The sequence below is a fragment of the Anguilla anguilla genome, chromosome 5 (assembly GCF_013347855.1).
Source record: "Anguilla anguilla isolate fAngAng1 chromosome 5, fAngAng1.pri, whole genome shotgun sequence".
In the NCBI taxonomy this organism is placed as follows: Eukaryota; Metazoa; Chordata; class Actinopteri; order Anguilliformes; family Anguillidae; genus Anguilla; species Anguilla anguilla.
The window spans coordinates 41,759,149-41,779,082 of record NC_049205.1 but is presented as its reverse complement, the minus strand read 5'-3'; the positions used below and the strand labels follow the sequence as shown (position 1 = coordinate 41,779,082).

General features: G+C 45.8%; 1 protein-coding gene across 15 annotated transcripts in view; it reads right to left on the bottom strand.

Annotated features, from left to right (window-relative positions):
• The window catches only part of LOC118228537 (neuron navigator 2-like), a 189,554-nt gene that overhangs the window by 6,320 nt on the left and 163,300 nt on the right, over nucleotides 1-19,934 (bottom strand). For 9 of the 15 annotated variants that reach the window (XM_035420143.1, XM_035420133.1, XM_035420138.1 and 6 more), the window contains 17 exons: nucleotides 18,233-18,277; nucleotides 16,881-17,041; nucleotides 16,091-16,273; nucleotides 13,781-13,833; nucleotides 11,713-11,736; nucleotides 11,381-11,455; nucleotides 7,469-7,552; nucleotides 6,857-6,986; nucleotides 6,143-6,294; nucleotides 5,602-5,622; nucleotides 4,268-4,276; nucleotides 3,525-3,697; nucleotides 2,761-2,914; nucleotides 2,098-2,257; nucleotides 1,537-1,634; nucleotides 1,272-1,367; nucleotides 981-1,149 (listed from right to left, as the gene is read on the bottom strand). In XM_035420143.1, the coding sequence (XP_035276034.1) occupies nucleotides 981-1,149; nucleotides 1,272-1,367; nucleotides 1,537-1,634; nucleotides 2,098-2,257; nucleotides 2,761-2,914; nucleotides 3,525-3,697; nucleotides 4,268-4,276; nucleotides 5,602-5,622; nucleotides 6,143-6,294; nucleotides 6,857-6,986; nucleotides 7,469-7,552; nucleotides 11,381-11,455; nucleotides 11,713-11,736; nucleotides 13,781-13,833; nucleotides 16,091-16,273; nucleotides 16,881-17,041; nucleotides 18,233-18,277 (1,787 nt within the window). The remainder of the gene's footprint in view (nucleotides 1-980; nucleotides 1,150-1,271; nucleotides 1,368-1,536; nucleotides 1,635-2,097; nucleotides 2,258-2,760; nucleotides 2,915-3,524; nucleotides 3,698-4,267; nucleotides 4,277-5,601; nucleotides 5,623-6,142; nucleotides 6,295-6,856; nucleotides 6,987-7,468; nucleotides 7,553-11,380; nucleotides 11,456-11,712; nucleotides 11,737-13,780; nucleotides 13,834-16,090; nucleotides 16,274-16,880; nucleotides 17,042-18,232; nucleotides 18,278-19,934) is intronic. The other 6 variants (XM_035420139.1, XM_035420142.1, XM_035420135.1 and 3 more) reach the window with 5 other exon arrangements.

Genomic DNA, 19,934 nt, shown 5'->3' with positions numbered 1-19,934 from the left:
CCATTTCAACCCCATCTTAAGACACTGGTAAAACAGTATTTTCTGAAACTGTTCACAAACATAATTGGCTATGCTTGGCTTTAATGCTGTCAACATTCCTTTTTGTTGGGGGTTAGCAATGATATTAACTTAAAATGTATTTTTAACATTTAGGCCTGAAGGTCATGTCTGAGATTCTGGTTTAGCCCACTAAGCTCACAACATTGGATGTGACTGACTTGAGGCTTCTCTGATTATGAAGCAGAAATAGCTCACAATAGTTCAATAGTTCACAATAAAAATAGTCCACGTGAAAGATAGAGATACTGTATTTCCAACAGCATGTATCCATCAGTCCAGTGCATGATTCTACAGACCTCTAAGCACCTAAAAGGATGGGTACAATAAGCAGGGCCCAGAAGGGACAGAACTGGGAACTGGGTGTACCTCTGAGTGTGATGGAGAGGACAGTGAACTCTGTGTACCTCAGTATGAGGTACAGAACAGGGAACTGGGTGTACCTCTGAGTGTGACAGAGGACAGTAAACTCTGTGTACCTCTGAGCATGATGGAGAGGACAGTGAACTGGGTGTACCTCAGTATGAAGTAGAGGACAGTAAACTCTGTGTACCTCTGAGCATGACGGAGAGGACAGTGAACTGGGTGTACCTCAGTATGAAGTAGAGGACAGTGACCTGGGTGTACCTCTGAGCATGACGGAAAGGACAGTGAACTGTGAATACCTCTGAGCATGATGGAGAGGACAGTGAACTGGGTGTACCTCAGTATGAAGTAGAGGACAGTAAACTCTGTGTACCTCAGTATGAGGGAAAGGACAGTGACCTGGGTGTACCTCAGTATGAGGAAGAGGACAGTAAACTGGGTGTACCTCAGTATGAGGAAGAGGACAGTGAACTGGGTGTACCTTTGACTGTGACAGAGAGGACAGTGAACTGGGCGTACCTTTGAGTGTGACAGAGAGGACAGTGAACTGGGCGTACCTTTGAGTGTGACGGAGATGGTGTTGCTCTCCCCCACCAGGTAGCCGCAGGGCAGCAGCTCTGGGGTCTCGGCCCCGCTGGTGCGGTGGACGTCCCCGATGCTGTACCCCTCCACGCTGTCCGAGTTCAGGCCCAGCTGGCTCACCGGGTCCACGTGGACAATGTACTCCTGCGGCACAGGGGGGCGGTCAGACGGTCACAGTTTGGTCACAGTGCTTTTCTCCAGTGACCTCAGTGAAACGTCCTTAATTAGCAACAACAGGATGTTTTTTTTTTGGGGGGGGGGGTTACCTTGAAGAGGCGCCTGACCACCCCGTCCAGCACGTCCCACTTGGTTTTGCCGCTGACCCCTATGCAGCCGATAAGAAAGTGGCGAGGTCTACACTCCTGTCCAAACAATACAAAAGAGCGATAAGGGAGCGTGATCTTACGCACCTAAGCAGTTCATTTTAGCGGATGTGTGTGATCACAGCTCTGCCTTATTGGTCAGTCACACGTTGCGTGTCACTGTAATTGTGCCTGAGCAGTCAGGGTTTGTGCCCTCGGTCTCTCTGACCTCTTTCCGTTTGACGTCTTCCTCCAGAACGACCATGATTTTCACGTGTCGCCCCTCTTTGCGTGAGCCGCTGTCTGCGCTGTCGTCCAGCAGCATGTCTGAGGGGACGGGGACACACGGCAGACTCATTAGAGAGCCAGAACATTGAGCTGAACCACTGCAGCCTGTGGAACACTGTGGAACATCGATACACGTGTGCTCACACGCGTGCACACACACAAACTCACACACATATACAAACACACACACACACAAACACACGCCATTGTCCATGAGTAATCTCAGATTATTTTAGCCGGGGAAAGCAGCTGCATGCAGATACATGCGTTTTCCCACATTTTAGAGTTCAGCACAACACACAAAAATAGCTGCCACACATTCTCTCTAATACAGGCGCACATATACAAAACAGACACACAGACTCACTCACACATGCCTATACAAACACACAGACGATATGTACTATACCTCCAGTACTCATGTGCGACACATGTCTATACAAACACACAGACATGATATGTACTATACCTCCAGTCCATATGGGCGACCGCACAGACTCACCCAGGCTGGTGGACTCTGACAGGTTGAGGCTGTGCTGGGACAGTCCCACAGAAGGGTGCGGCGAGGAGGCGATGGACACCTGAGACGGGGCCCGGCTGCACCTGCCCTGACTCTCCAGCTTCAGACGGTCGTTCTCAGCCTTCAGCCTCTCTATCTCACCCTGGAGAAACGCATCCCCATACATCACACCAGCGGCTACGCCAGGCTCTTACACAACAGCACTCCTGCATCAAGGCGATTGTGACTCGCGTGGTCTGCGTGTCTCGTTCTTTGTGCATGGTAGGCCTGAAGCTTCCTGAAGCTACTTGGCCTTGCTTCCGTGTAGGATGCTCCAGACTGAATGCCATTCCTCAAGTACAGCACGAAAACCACAAATGGTTGCATTCACTGAACCTACAGACTAGCTTTGCATGCAAGTCTTGTTAGCATGAGGATCGGGGCTTCAGTGTGCTCTCTCATTTTGCTTAGCAGCACGTGTGTGTGTCTGTTTACGGCGCTAGCTCCTTGACTGGGTGTGGCTGGCACGGGCCCCTCATGAAATGACTTCATGAGCTTAATTTGGCGCCTGCTGCCCTGCTGCGGTGCGGGTGCCACCCGCGGTAGCGGTACGGGCCCCTTTAGTGAAATCTGACTCGGGGCCCGGTGCGCTGTGGGAGATCTCACCTGCATGCGGTTCATGGCCTCCCGCAGCTGGTCCAGCTGGTGGGCGGAGCTGAGGGCCTCCAGGCGGATGTCCGTCAGCTTCATCTCCTTGTCGCGGAGCTCGCTGCGCAGCTGCATGACGGTCTCCGCCTCGCTGTCCGTGCACTCTGAGAGCCTGCGGGAACGCGCGGAGCAAACGGCACGGTTAGCACCAGCCACACACAGACAGCAAGCATATCAGCAGGACTATACAGCAAACGCACTTAGCATCAGTAATACGCAAAGACTCTGCTTTGCAACAATGGCACACAGAGAAAAAGCACCAAATACTATAGAAGCATCAATAATATATAGGTAACACACTTTGCATCAATAATACGTGGAGGACACGCTTAACACCAGTGCAGTCCTCTGTGATCGTGTAACTGATCAAAAAGCAGGGACTCTCTTCATATCAGATTGATGAAAACTACACACAAATAATGCTGTGGAGCTGAGTCATAGGACATGTGAGCTCAACAGGGATCAAATTATAAAGTGATAATGAAAACCACACAGGAAATACTGAGAGACAATTATTTTCACCCATAGAACCCTCTGGGAGATCTAATTGGCTACATTTTCACCAACTGAAACTCTACAGGTTGCCAATCACTGAGTGGTGTTATATGACAGTCCCCCAGGTTATCAAGTGCACAACGCCCAGTAAGGCCGGATCTGATCGGCTGAAACCGACTGAAGGACACGCCAGCTTTGAGTAAAGGGGAGGAGTGGGGGGCACATACAGAGAGTTGGACTGGGAGTTCCTCAGGACGGGCGTAGAGGCCGAGGAGCCGTTGTGGGGAAGCTTGGGGGACGAGGGCAGGGAGGAGTCGGTCATTTCCTCGATGTCCGAATGCGAGGATGCCGACTTGGGCGACTTCTTTTTGCTGAATGCCTGCTTGAAAGAGCTCCGTAGCTGCAATGAAGAGCAGAGAAGACTGTCAGCACTCCATGGACAGGAAAAAGACAGAGTACATTTAGTACAACAAAAGTAGAACATTCACAGAACATTTTCGAGAGAAACAGCAGTGACCCGATCCCACTGGATGGCCACTTTGCTCCAGAGATAGAACCGAGGTGCTATCATTATCATCTGAGCCCCTTTAATCAGAGGCTATGGTGAATAAACATGGTGCACCTTTATGAATGATACGAATGACCATTCCTCTGCTTTTGGATTTCACAGTTACAGAGGGATAAGGAACCGACTGCTCAAAACCAGATGCAAAGAATGGCCCTGAACTTCACCTTCACCCATCAAAAACAAATCCACGATAAACTGGGAGGTAGACATAAACAAGGTGCCATTTTCAACTCGTTTGTTTACGCATCCTCAATCCTTTAAATGCCAGTTAGCAAACGGCTAATTTTCAGATGTAAAGTTGTGAAGGGAAGCACAATTTTAAAGAGAAGGCAAGAGAGGGTTAGTGATGTTAAAGAAAGTGTTTGGTTAGCAAGGTTAAGCGGTTTGTTAGAACTATCTTACCTCGTAGACCTGCCACATGAAGCGAAGCACAAAGGGGAATAAAAAAGGACACAAAAACAACACACAATGAGTCCAGGAGTGCAGTCGGGCATTTTAAGTCACATGCGGCTTACAGTATGGCTGTGTTTATTTAGCTTTGTTAGAAACAGCGTTCAGCCTTCTGCATGGTCACAGAACCATGGAGAGCCTCAGAGATGTCTATTGAGGAAAGGCCAATTTACTACAGGATGTAAGATTGTGAGTTCATATTTTAAGCCAAAATGGACGTATACCCTAGTGCTAGGGATAGGCATCTTGGTCTGAAGTTCAAAAGGCCGTATTTGTCAGGTGATTGCCAGTGTGTGCCATGGTGTGGCTGTACACATAACTGACACGTCCACAAAAAAGTTTGCAATGCACCAGTACAAAGTCCAAAAAATGTGTGTTGTGCAAATTCTTTAGGCCTGGCACTGTTGCCATGGTAGCACATTGTTGGGGCTGGATTAATCACGGTTGAGGGCTGAAGGAAATGTCAAGAAGAAAGCCAGGCTAAATGAAAAGCACAGAGAATCTATACCCGTAGGGTTCAGCTATGACAGGAGCTAGCAAACTCAAGGACACACAGCAGAGCTTGGGGTGACTCTAGAAACACACCAGTACTTAAAGTTCTCTGGGGAAAAAAAATGATCCTAGAGAAGTGCCTTTCAGTTATGTATAGTTCTTGTTTGGCCCAACTTTGTCCTGTGGGTTTGGACACCTAATCAAGCACTTTCTCCAAGTTCATTTTTCAATGGATCTCCAGAGGACTGACTTAATCTCAAGCTCTAAGATGCGTGTAGGCAACAAAATAATGTACTGCTTTTGAGTATTATGTAAAACTGTAGAAAAAATACTTAAAATGAAAAACGAAACAAACAATATGAGAAGTCTGATAATACATAATGCAATGTCAGGACACCCTAGGTGGTATTTGTTGCCTGCAGACATCAGAAATGATAAGACTACACTCTCTCTGGACACCGCCATCTTTCACCTTCACTCCTGTGCAGGACACGGTCTTTTGAGGACAGAGCAAAAGAACAAGCACTGAGTTAACTGCACTGACCATGGGGACATGTAAAATCCACACAAAGCCATGAACACGGTTTTGGCTACACACTCTAATACACCACAAGGCAACCAGGGCTGGAATTAAATAAAACCTTTGACCCCTGTGATAAAGGCTAACGTCACACCCAGGAACAAGAGTGGATTTAAGCTAGGCACAGGGCTACTGCCCGCAAGATGGGTCAAAGCTTTGATTTACTCTGGCCTCTGGTCCACATATAAACCACTCCCATGTCCACTGTATTCACCTTTCCTCCTGTACAAGAAGACTGTGCAGGGACGCAATGGTGAGAAACACATACATGAGAAACAGGGCAAGGCAAGTACACACAGCAGATCAGTATCTCCCGACACACACTGTGGGAGGTGTGAGTACGTGCGCAAGAAAACATTGCACAACACACCTAAGGAAAATGGAACTGTCCTATGGCTAATTCAACAAAATAAGCAACTCTACAGCGCTCCCATTTTGGGAACATTTGCTCCTGAAAATTGATGTATGCTAACTTGAAAAATAATTTAGGAGCACATCTACTAACTGGGATGCATTAGTGCGCTCTGACATTTTTCAACTTACGAGCACAAAATGTAAGTGTAGAGCCCTGGCTTACATTCAGATGCTGAGCATCTGGGGCTAAAATAGCACCTGTCAACCTCCAGACGGAGTATATACTGTATGTACTGTTATTTGCCAAATGAGTACCACAGTGGTGTTTGCGTGTTTTGGGTAAATTCATTGGTTCCGATGGAAAATGCAGCAGTCCAGTTAAGTTGTCGTGGCACACTGACCCAGTTTTTCTTCTTCTTCTTGTTCTTGGCGTCCTGGTCCATGTTGCTGCCCACGCTGGAGTGGCTGGTGGCGCTGGTGATGCTGGACACGCTGTCTGAGGAGTGCTGTCTGCGGATGCGCAGGTCCGGCTGCGACTCACCGTTGTCCGAGGCTGCGCAGACAAGGGACAGGAGAGGAGAGGCCATCTTAGCCATAAAAGTCACACCATTACACTGTAATTTTCTCTGTGTAATTTGATTACTGCACTTATCACTGTATTTCACTGCACGTGCTCTATATAAACACACATGATATGTACTGTACCTCCAGTACAAAGTCATAATATGTGGAAGAGTGCATGCATGTGTGCATGTGTATAAGTATGATCACCTACCCAAAACTTGGAAAACTTGCATGTGAGCAAATTAACTTCACGCAACCAAGACATAAACTACTTTTGCAACTACTAAGCAAGCATTTAAGTACTTGTATCTTCAATATCAATAGTGTAAGTTCTGCATTAATCTAAATTGCATAAAAATGGCCTTCCAGTAAAAAAAGAACAGTGGACTTTGCAGTGTTAACACTTTTTGGTAATCCTATTTCAGAATGACCAAGCTTCCAGTGTTTCCCCTCACAGGTGGGTCTGGTTTGTACTGCATGTTGTCAGTGATGTACATGATGTACTGCTCTCCTCTGGATTCTGACGGAGGCAGAGCATCCATAACCCTCACCACTTCCATTCCCCTGGCTTTTGCAGGTCAACTCCGGCGTGTTGATCACCCCGTTGATGGCTGCCTGCGCCACGGCGTTCTGCTTCTTCAGGAACTCGATGGTCTTCCTCAGCTCGTTCAGCTCGGAGTCCTGTGGGACAATGCAAGGTGAGTGTGATCTCCCGACCATGGGCTGACCTCATACAGCTGACCTGTCAACAGCTTCCCACTGAGGAATTACTTACGCTCAATGAGAACTTTGGGGGTGTCAGCTGCTTTACAAAGCGACACAGAAGTATGAGCAGTAACTCAAATGAAATAAGCATGCCATTCGTTATCTGGTCTTCTTCAGGCAGCACTGAGCACCAGATTAGTTGAACCAAACTGTTATGCTGATACTACACATCTGAGGGCTGCAGATGTACCCATTGTTGTTTGTTTACTGTCCACCTGTTAGTTGCCGACTAGTAAACAGACTGCATGCTTGTGTCACCTGATGTGGGTTGCTTACTTCATTTGTGTGGCAAAAACCAATTTACGCCCAATGCTGCAATGCTGCACTCGGTGTGCGATGTGCAGTACATGCACACAGAGAAAAGTGTAGCACTGCGCTTGCGCGCGAACCACACGTACCTTCTGCTCGGCAGTCATGGTGAGGCTCTGTAGCCGGATGGTCATGTTCCCCAGGCTCTGCTCGAAGGCGGCCACCAGGTGAGCCTGCGAACAAACACAGGTGTCCCGCGTTAGCGTCTCCATCCCCTCCAGTGACAGGCCAGCAGTGCCCACCACAGCCAGCGGCCAGGTGCTCGCGGCACCCAGCGTGGTGGATTAATCCCATTATGGTCTCTAAAGGACTGTGGTTGGATCCCATTCAGCAGAACCCAGCATGCACACGTCGGCTCAATGATGCATTTCCTTACAACGAGAGGAGTTATCTTGCAGCCACATGGGACAGATAGCTACACCTGGACAGATGCTAATAAATGCAGACACAAATCTTGAGGATGAGGGCGGCTTCTCAGATGATAACTGTGCCTGTCTGGACACGGCTCCAGCGATAGTAATGCAAGGTAGAGATCAGTATGAGGCCCATGCAAGCCCTCATAATCACTGCCAGCAGCTGAAATAAGAGACCCTATGCCTTATGCCAAGTGTACAGAGGAGTGTCCTTGGTGGAAAGGTACATTTTCTGCTGCGAACCTGATGCAGATGGAACCGTTTTACACTGTATGTATGAACAGTGGTAACACCAAACGTCACAGTTCAGCTAGTGTGAAGAAACATTGTTTTTAAGTTTCATCACTAGCTTCACGCCCACATGAACACCTGACTGCTTTCAAGGAAAACAAACAGCTAAGCATTAAGGCAATCTGTCCTGAGGCATGCTTGTCTTTTTGAATAACAAAACTGTAATGGTATTATTGCTACTACCAATAATAATTTTCTGAAGCTACTGTTACTACTGCTGTCATTGCTTCTACTACTATACAAGTACTTCAAACGTTTCTTAAAATAATCTTAAAGCTCATTGTACAGCTCAAATATATTTAGCCACTTTTTTGTCCCACTGCAATACAATACTTTGCCTTGTTCCATTGCCACAGAAGAAAACCCAATCTTAACCAGCCATTCACAGAATAGGACCAAGAGCTTTCATTTCATCTCAACTCTGCACTAAGCCCTAGTGTCAGTCAATGACAAAGGCTTCAGAAGAAAAGTACTGTCAAAGGAAAAGTGTAGGAAAAGATCCAACCCCTGATGGGTAATGAATCCTGGGAAAGCAAGTTCTCCAACATGCTCCTCATCAGCACAGTAAAGCCCAATGCTTCATAGCAAAGCCCCCTCGGCCCCACCTCACTGATGTTTTGGATGGAAAGGTCCTCAAACAGAGGGGTGCTCTTCTCCTGATAGTCCGGGCTGTGGCTCTTGCTCCTTGTCAGGTGCGGCCGCTTCGCCTGGTCCCGTCTCAGGGAAGGGTAATGGTTCAGAGGGTGCCACATCACCGGGCCCCCCGATTTGGGACCGGGAGCACCGTCTGGCAGGGTGAGAGATCCCGACATGTTCTCCGGGTTGGAGCGCGAGGGTGAGAAGTGGCGAGGCGGTGGAGGATGCCGTGCCGGGTGAGCTTCCTGACTGCGACTGTCCTGCCGTGCGGTAAGCGGCGGATAAGCAAACACAGGTCCTGATGTTATCAGCGGGCTCCGCGTAACATGAGCCAGTTTACTCGTACAGACAAAGCAAAGACTTGGAGTCCTTCCATCGAGGGGAGGAGGAGAAGGAGGGCAAGACGCCATCACAAATCAAGGTTTGCCCCACTCCCCACCTTCGCAGAAGGTTCTGTGTGGTCACGTCAGCCAGGCCACCAAGGTTCAAACCCACGCCCGGGTCCCGTTAGGGAACAAGGACGGGTGAACTCCAGCACACTCACCGAGAGGGGCCGGACTGACGGAGGGAGCCAGAGGGGACGGCAGGTCTAAGAGCCTGCAGAACTGCGAAACTTCCTGTGCCCCCGATGGATGCGGGCCAGAGGAAGGCTTTCATTACCCTGCTCCGCTGTCATATTTCTCGGTGCTCCGAGGCAGGTCATGCACGTAATTCCACTTAATTTGTTTTGCCGTGAAGAACGGAGGCTAACAAAGGCTAAGCCCAGGTTCAACGGTAAAACTGTCTAACTATTTCCATTCAAGTCAGTCACTCTGTCCATAATGTGTAAATATTGTCATTAGTTTTGTAACTTGAGGAAAGAGGAGTGGCTGGGTTGCATCTCTCCTGAGGGAAGGCCCGGTTGTTTAATGAGCTTGAAGTCGATGGAGGAAGATTTCACAAGAGACATTGAAGGCAGTGATTGAGGGTTCACTGGCTGCAAGGACAGACGGTGAGCCAAAGGGCTGAGATCAGTCATGCCAATGGGCTACAACGAAGAGAGATGTTCTTCCCCAAAGGAATTAAAAGAAGAAAAATAATGACAAATGCAATAAAGTAAAGTGATGATTCTGGGGAACAAAGGAAGTATAGCCAGTTCTTGACTGTGATTAGCACGTAGTGTCAATTACAACGAGCAAATTATTGCTGGCTATCATTACTGCATAAATGCCTTGCTCTCAGGCAAGGAAGTTCAGATTTGCACATAATGAGATGTTACAAATCTCTGCACCCATTCAGGTCTACTTAGCAGAAAAAATAACCAGTTTCAGCAGTCAATAGCTGCAATATAGTTATTGAAAAAACAAAATCAAATGTGTTTGTTGCCAACTTATGGTGAATAGTTTGTTTATAAAAGAGTGAGTTTATAGACCATATTTAATAGGAATACAGCCCCCAGCCATCTACTTAACCAAACAGCTCTGGCACATCTTCACAGCAGCAAGCAGTATGTGTTTTAAAACAACAACTGCTTAAAAAGTCCACAAATTCAGCATGGCTAACAATCTGTGAAAGCAAGAAACTACATATTGAATTGGCTATGTTAAATTTTTGTCTTCAGTATCTGGTCATTGTTACTCTAACACTGTACACTGAGTTATGCAAATTCAAACTCAGTCACTGCATGCCAAATGATTAACATATTCTATCCTAGCTCACTGCAATAACCACAGCCATACTGAGCACCAAAACAAAAAAGAATAAACTCGCCTTCATTAAAGCACAAACAGCATAATCAATATGAACAAGGGAGTGCTACAAAAACCTTAATGTGTGAACAGTACTAAGTCGTATGTTTATCTATGTCACAGAAAAACAAACCACTGAAATGTATAACTGATGGAAAATATAATGTGGTGCAACACTCAGGAAAGGCCAATCACTCCTCACAGAAACTAACATCACAGAACCAGCCATGCGAAAACACAATATGCCTCCGACTCTCCCAATATGGTCCAAAATGACGGATGAAGGAATCCGGTGGGGGCCGGAGCGTGGCTGCTCAAGCAGGAAGATGAAATGCAGAGAAGGTGGTGCCGTGCACACGAGGGAGCTGGAAGGTGCGTTATCGCATTAATCAGGGCAGCCATGCGATTTGCGCAGGGCGCAGGGGTGAAGACAGACGTCGGTGACGCTCCAAACCCAAACATTATCCGCGCCGTCGACAAACAGATACCAAACTCTTGGCTGGATATTTCCGCCAGGTTTCCTCACAGGAAAATGAAATTATATGTATATATATATATATATATATATATATATATATTAAAAAACCATAAGTGTAACCAGCTGTTAGCCCTTCTCCATACAACAAGGCAGACCTTCCTAATCACACCAGGAATTCTTTCTTATAACAAATGTCATGGCAAAGGCCCAAGGCCTGGGTGTGCAGGAACACAGCGTCAGGTTTTTAAAAGGATGTGCCTTTTGTTTGGGTGAAGGCATGCTGGTGTAATTTACGGGGGCATTTATCTCTCCTGGATGCAAGGTGGAAAGCGTTAAGCTTGGAACACTGGCTCCCAAATCATTCGTCTGGGGGTCTGCTGTAGTTTATGAGAGCTGGGTCTGCGTGGAGGCTGGGACAAATGGAAAACACAGCGGCTCTATCTCTGCCTTACTCACGTTTGCGCTAAGCTGCGTCGTAAGTGCGGACACCTTCTCCTGGGAAGCGTCCAGCTCTCTCCGCAGCTTGCGGATCTGAAAACAAACAGGGACAGAAGGGGTGTTCACAGATCCCCCCCATGACCCAGGCCCATACAGGAAGCAAATTAACGACTCGTAAGACCTTATTGCTCAAAGACTTTAAAAAGGCCTTTACCTAGATACAGAGCCAAAAACAGTCTCCACTATGCCAGGACGGCACAAATAAACAGATATTTCCACTTTGGAGCCCTCTTTATTTGTTGTAACAACAAAAAGGTTCTGAAAAATGTATGAAAAATGCACATCCTTACCTCTGACTGCGATTTTTCTTCAGGCTGTGAAAACAAAATGTCAGGTTATTAAACTGGCTGAACAAGACAGTGCACTTTGCAGATAAACAAACACAGGGATGGTTTCTGGAAAAGGCTTCCCCAGGCAACAGTGTTGCCTGTATCACCTTGCTGCAGGAAGACAAAGCTGGAATGAGATGGGACCTGCAGCACATGACTTTCTGCCTTTAAGCCACGCATAATTTATAGATTAAGGAGAAAAGGCCTGGTTAATTAGGGTTCTCCATAAAAAGCAGCAACAAAGACTTGTTTTGATTCCCTGGTAATAGTTCCAATGGAGGACAAAGCACAGACTATGCTTGAGGGAGCGAGTGATTCAGAATGACATTTACTGCATTGTGCATTGTTTCCTTAACTCTGCGCGGAACAATTAAACTGGAAATGAACTGGTCCAAAACTTATGAGAAAAGTACTTCAAGTTGGAACTGCTGTCGTATCAGCTTGAAATACAATAGAACTATATAGGCAATATACACATTTTTGTTAAAAGTAAACTTAATAATATAGTTCTTAGCGGTATATATACCCATATATAATCCATTAAGATCAAGTTAATAAGATTTCCACGGCTTCCAAGAGTAGTTTTCCATCCAGCTGTTCTTTTACCCAGCTGAAACAGATTTGATATAAGATTCTGAAGTACAAGTTCTTGGTGTGGAGTGTGTTTTGCTGCAGTTGCCAGGCAGGTCCCAGCAGCAACACAAACACACATTTAGTTGTTACAAAGTGACCCTGCTATGAAATTATTTTCCCTGGGTCAGGGTGAATACACCTGAGGTGGCTATATTCATGTTTCGACATGCTGTAAAAGTGCTGACACTTATGATGCACTGCTGCAACAGCTTCAGCACTGCTGCTTTCCTAACAGACATGGAAGTGCCAATCACAGTGCTTCCTGTCATAAATTAACCATGTCAGTCTGGATACGCAGAAATGGAACCTGCAGGGAGGCATCTGTGAAGATCAGATCTCAGGAGCATCTTGGAGGAATAAATGTAACACAAAGACACTACAGCTGATTTAATCCTCATCTTATCTGGAACAGAATCTTTTATTAATGCAAATGTGCTTAATGGACTAGTCAGTGCTTAACAGGCTAAATAGATAAAATTGCACTAAATGAAGATTCACCACTCTCCTCAATAGCTTGGACTGGGAACTATGCATTTTAAAAACATATTTTATTCAACCTCTAAAGTCAGCATGTACTTCCCTGAGCAGGAGCTCATTGCAATGCTTAACATTACAATGAGCTCTCTTTTGTCATTAATTCCTTTATTATATGTTTACATAATCGAGCAAAACACATACAATAGCCAAAAAGCACCAGCAAAAAAAGACACTGCGGAACTTTAAAAACACACAAAAACGAAATTACACACACACACACATATATATATATATATATATACATATATATATATATAAAAATGCAGTTTTTCTTTTGGGTTCCCATTCATCCAGTTGAGTCATAAAGAATATACTCAATTTTGATCAAGCAAAGCCTCCCTACCGTGTCCCAAGGCTTCGGTGTGTAAGTGGAGGCGAGTGTGGCCGTCATCGTGGGTCTGACACCTGCTCTTAAGGACTGCAGTGTTCCCATGTTACCACACGAGAGAGACGCCGTCATTTCAGTGTACTACCGACTCCGAGTACACGGCCCACCCAGAGGAAAGCAAGGGCATTGGCTCATTCCACATGGGTGGGACCAACACGGCTCACATGCCCTGAAAACACTGAACTTGGAAAGCAAACCCTCTTTTGTGTGTATGTGTGCGTGTGGGCGTATCTGTGTATCATAGTAAGTCTAAAAGCTTGATGCAGTTCTCCCCTGTGACCAAACCAGGACAGCCCAGCCTCCTTAACAACCTCCCTCAGGTCTGAAACACCACACTTACACACTTACAGACGCACTGAACAACAAGCCAACACTTTGTCTTCATGAGACGTCAAACATATAATTCTGTGAAAAAAATACAACATATACATATTTACACTCGCAACAGTAAGCGGTCTCACTTGAACTCACCGTTGAGTAGATAGAGGAGGTACTGGATACAAGAGACAGTGATGAGCCATGAACTAGAGACATAAAACAGAAGAAATAAACAGTAAGATTTCTGAGCACAGAGAAATGTTACAGTAAATTAATTGTTAGAGGCTGTGATGAATGATGACACATTTAACTCAACTGAACATGCTAGCAGGTCACTCTGTTAGGAGTTAAGCACCTCCCACCACCTCCAACTCTGTTGGTAAGTCTGACAGTGCAACGATACTTTCCCATACCCCCGCCTGATTTCCCATAACATCACATAAAATAATATCCTTGTAGCAGCAACCCTATCCAATAGGAAAACTAAAGCCATTAACGCAAACTCCTGCCACATATTATCAAAATTACTGTCATTACATATCAAAGTACAACCCAAGATAAATTTCCACTTCTGTGTCAGCAAGATGCTTCATGACAAAGTTGCCTGTGTGGCCAAACTTGATGAGCATGGGGATTGGGGAATGTTGTTTTTCTCTAATGGCTGTTCCTCCCACCTCTACATACAGTACATACAGCAACAACCGCAAGAAAGCTGGATATTTACCACTGTTTCATCTGTAAATCTATACGAAACACTAATTTCTTCAAAAATACTGACAATATTTGTAATATTATAAGTATTTCAGCATGACTTATAAAGCTTAGACAGCTTAGGAAGCAGCATGGGAATGCAGCATGTGATTGCCATTGTTCTAAGTCAAGCGGCGGCTCAGTGTTAGCAATAACAGTAGTTATAACAAGCATTACAACAAAACATCCATTCAATGTTATCACAGTTAGCGGTGATGAACAATGCAGCGTTCATCTTTTATTTGTGAAAAACTGTTTGGAAGGTTTTTCTGCATTGTGTGATCCGTCTTGTCATCAAGTGTCCTGATTATAATGTCAGCTACTTTTAATTTGCCCTATAATTATGTCATTTTCAAGCCCTGTGAGAGAGCTGGGAAAAGATAAGGCACTACAAAAGGTAAAGTGTGAATAACTGGCCCTACGGGGTAAAAGCACCTGCTTTGTATGCAGGGCTGCATCGTCTAGATTCTTGACTGAATGTATCCAGACTGCCCCCAGGCGTTAGACTGTTTTGTTTCAGTATCTTTGAGTTTATACACTCCTTCTTAGTCTTTTGACGGACGGAAGATCCTAAGCACAATGGGGCTTATTCACTGAGGTTGCTACAGTGTGTCGCTCAGACAGACAATGTCAAATATGGTGAGGCTTCGTGTCTTTGGGGAACCAGGAGAGAACTCACAGCTAAGAGGAAAAACATACAAAGCTGGGCAGTACCGATAAAGCATGATGCCATTCGGATCCTGTAGAGAACCTAAAAATATCCATCGTGTCAAACATCCATTTTAGTGGCTTTGCATTTGATATAGAATAGAGAACTACACATGTGTTCAGCCTTCAGGCTAGAACAGTAATTGGACTCCTTGCCAAGGGCAACTTTGACTCGTTACGAATGATAGAGAAAATGAAAAAAGTAACAATGTTCCAGCAAAAATATTGGAGATTTGGTCACTGAACACGCACCGTGATGTGAATAAAAATGGAATTTTCCCTGCATTTGACTAATCCTAAATCTTTTAAATTCAATAAACATTTGGGTGACAGTTTCCTGCTACCACGTTCGGGCAAATGAAAGCAGGTTTTACAGCTGGCATTCTGCATGAACCCAAAGCAGCCGTCTGTGACTGGAGCCTGATGTCTATCAGACTGCTTTGCATCGCACCGCAAGTCTGAACGGCCCGGCTCGACTGTCTGTCTGGCCTATGCTTGGACCTGCAGGACACGTACTCCTGCCAAAAGGAGCTACGTCACCAAGGGGAACTGGCAAACTGGAAAGCCAGGGGATGAGCACTGAATCACAATATCTTTTCAGAGCCAAGAATTTGTAGTTAATTATCCAACCAAACCAACCTCAGAATACTCCTTAGAAAATAACAAAGGGTTTCTTTATGGTTTTGTTCACTCCTTCAGATGTTTGAACAAAAACAGATTTGAAGCATCATAAAACTCTCTAGGGGAGGATAGCTGAACTCCATTTCCACTTTCAGAGGTTTAACCCCTTGGTTATATACCCAAAAAATGCAACTTACTACAAGAATATAATGAGAGTACCGTAATCTTGGTACATCATCATGCATTTCGGACTTTCTTCGGTTTCTTCTGCATGTTTAATACACAACAATACTGAGCTTATGGCATAAAGTGCAATACTGGAGACCGTAGACAGGCGAAGGTTTGGTGTGGTAGAGAGTCATTCGGTTCTTGGTTTAGGCTTACCTTCTTCAAAGCCATCCCTGAAGGAGCCGGAGCGGCTCATGGTACGGGACTTGTCGTCCAGCGACATGGAGGAGTTGCGGAGGCGGGAGTCGCTGTAGGGGTCGTACGGACCCTCCTGATTGGACATGGAATTTGTGCGTAGGTTGGCCAGGTTGATCTGCGCAGCGGTGGTTGGGCTGGCTGCTGGTACACGCAAAGCATGACATCACCATACAGGTCAGCACCGCGGGTGAACTCTTTCGATAAATGTCAATGAACCTACATCCTACATCGCAGAACTGCATACCATGTTCAAATGGTCTGCCTGTGAATAGTTCAAGAACAGCACAGAACATGCCACATTACAGCACTAAGTTGGATTTGGAATAATATGCCTGGTCATGGAATTGTGACTGGTTGCAGACTAGACAATGACAAATCCCATCGACTGTCATTGAGTAATACAACTCGATGATAGGCGGATGTCCATTGCATATAACTGGACACAAAATGCCCTTACAAAACATATGAGAAGCACTGTATTCAAAGAATCAGATGTTCAAGCACAAGAAGGTACCACCAAGTACTGGCAGAACCTTGGTAGTACCTACCTATCGTTACTTTTGTTCCCCCCAAAAAAGCAATCTAATGTAATGTAAATTAGCCGCAACTCAAGAGTAGTGGCTATTATTTATCTTGTTAGCAGGTTAACAGGTAGTCAGAGCAATCTGCTCCCACAGTCGAGGGTTAGGCCAAGCCCGTGCCGTCAGGGCGACGGCAGGGGGTGAGCGGCGCGCGGGAGGGAACGTACACAGCTGAGCGAAGTTGAAGCGGGTCCCGGAGGGCGAGGTGATGCTGGAGCCGGGGGAGAAGGGCGAGTTGCTGGCAGAGTCCTGCAGCCCGCCCGCCGAGTGGGAGCGCAGCCACTCCTTGGCGTCCTCGTGACTGCGCAGCTGGGGCGACGGGGCGTACCTGCAGGTAGGGCAGACGCGGTTCGCTTACACACGAGGGCAGCAGACACAACAAGACTGGATATCACAGCCAGCGGAGCCCATTCTCACGTGCTGTAACTCGTAGCAACCAGAACCTTGGGGATTCTTCATGGTTATGAAGAAAGGCTTCCTTTGCTCGACTACAAACATTTGCAAGTGATATAGTAACAGTATAGGAAAAGCTTCATATGAACAGAAGCGAGTCTCTTACATAAATAACGCAGGGTCAAACTTGAGTAACAAAGCACAGTAGTCCCTCCCGAAAACATGTTTTCATTACAGTAGTGTGGGTCTGGATGCAGTTACATATGAACAAACAAGCAACAGGACTACAAACGCAAAGCACAGGCAACAGTGTGGGGCAGTCTGACACAAAAAAATCCACCATGTTCACAGCATGAAAAACAATGTATTGGGAAAATTGTGCATGTAACTAGCATGGACTGTACCCATCAAATGTTCCTCTAACAGATATTCTTTTGTGAGTGCAGGGAGTTTGTGCTGTAACCAATGACACCAGGGCTCAGTAGAGGTGTCTGGTGAGCTGACCTCTTGACCTCAGTATTTACTCTTCCAGGTTTATAACAGTCTCTGTGTTTACACTTCCAGGTTTAAGTCAGCTTGGCTGTCAACACTGTGAGCCTCACCTCCCACCCGGGGGAGAGCCCTCAGGGGAAATGCTACACAACACTCCATAACCGCAAGGGACTCTGGGAAAAGAAACCATAAAAGTGAGAGGCTCCCTTCCTCAGAGCACTCCGTAAGCCCGAGCAGAGTTTGTAACGATGCCATTCTGGGACTGATGACAACACATAGTTCACACTAAAGATTAAAACAAGAAAAATGTCTCTGCTACAAAAATAAACAAAAAACAAATAAATTAAAAGAAATCGGCAACCCGAGTGCCAATATAAGAGTGCGCAGCTCTAGTGAAATACTGGAGCGGTCTACAGGGAAACATGCACGTGTGCACGTGGCTCTGCCAACGGTGATTGATGACACAAAGCGGCAAAGTACAAGTGGAAAGAACATAAAAAACAAAGCATGTGTGCGCAAGCAGACGACAGAGAGAGCGAGCGAGTGAGTGACTGAGTGAGTGAGCGAGAGAGGGGTGGCAACCCCAAACACAAAGAGAGAGCACAGCACTGGGTGCAGTCAGAGCCACCGGTACCTGAGTCCCTTCTTTGGCAGTGTGTTTCTGTGGAGGTGCAGGTCACTGTGATAGAGGATCAGAGAAACACATGCCTCAGGAGAGGGAAAGGCAGAGGACATAGCAGAACAACAGAATGGGCCGGGTACCAGAACTGCACACGTAAGAGATTCCAGATCCAAGCCACAGGATGTCAAACAATTTAAGGCGCTGACTGCGTACAAAGAAGGCAACTCGTCCTATCTTTTCTGATCTGACAAGATGTCCAAAAGACATTATATCATTTAAATCCAAGAGCTGGGAAGGAAAGCTACTTCACTTTCATCTGGTCCACTTTCTATCTTCTAGTCTCCTGTGAAGATTAGGGCTATTGGGAGATAATCAAATCCCACCTGCCAGCCAACATATCATGACACCATTCGCTTAAACGCATATGTTGTCCTTTTGTTCACCTTTACAGTAAAAGCTCGACAAGCAAATCTGCGTTTATGTGATTAAATGATTAATGGGGTGGGTCAACAATTTGACTGAATTCCTGCCACTTCCCACTCCCTTTAAATCTTTTTTCTTTTGTAGACTGCATTATACATCAGTTCTTGATTTGGCTCATATCAGATTTGTCAGAGTCATAGAGTGATTCATGCACAAGTGATTCATTTATTTTTCTTCTGAGTGACAAATGCCCAAGGTCCATGTTGCAGCTCAAGCTTTCTGACAGAAGAGTGCTGCTAGAGTGAAAAAGCCCTTTATAAAGTGGTGGCGCTACAGCCTTTCCAGTTCTAGGTTTGCAGCTAGACTACAAGGAGCTACCTGCTCATGTTCTGATACAATGAGAAGCTCAAGACAAGATGACAACCAAGGCAAAGCATTTGGGAGGGATTTAGCATTCATCAAGCCCTACGAACAGATAACGGGGCGCTACTTTTGGTTTGATTACCAATTCAGGTGTGCCGTGCACTCTTTACCATGCACAGTCACAGATACTAAGGTCAGGGCAATAGGAACACAAGGTGTAGCCCCTTTCTACCCCTCACATGAAGCAGCTTGCTGCAGGCTCGCTGGTTATTCATGCAACACTGAGAACAATGCTTTCTGCTGGCACTGTCTGTGAGCGATGACATATTCCAGTGTGACGATGAGGAAAAACCCCAGCAGCTGCCCAATAAGAACGTGCTGACAGGACACACCTGCAGTTACAGGACCACCGCTTGGTGAGAGATGAGCAGCTGCAGCCTTAAAATCCACGGTTTGTATCTATCACACGTCAGCACGGTTTCAATGGCCGCATTTACATTCACACCATATTCTGAATGATCATCCTTATTACAGCTACAGTCTGATATTACGATTATGCCATGAACGTGTTATGAAAGGAATAACCTAATCTTATTCCTGTACACAGGCTCAATATTCAGTTCATGTTATTCAGTCAGTGCTAAAGAACAGCATCCTAGTAATTCTTCCATGTGCATAAAGTTTCTTTTAATTTATTGGGTGCAAAAGGCTGCTATTGTTTTGTTTGACTGCCTTAAACTTAGGGCTGTCCATGTTAACGCATTAACTTGTGCCATTAATATAATGATCAACATGTGAAGCTTTTTAACGCAGCTAAGCATATTCTTATTTCGGCTTAATCACACAAGTTATTTGCCAACTTTGACAGCTCTACTTAATACATTGCTTCCGGCGTTTTCTACCTGTGTCTGATTTGTTTTGGGGTTTG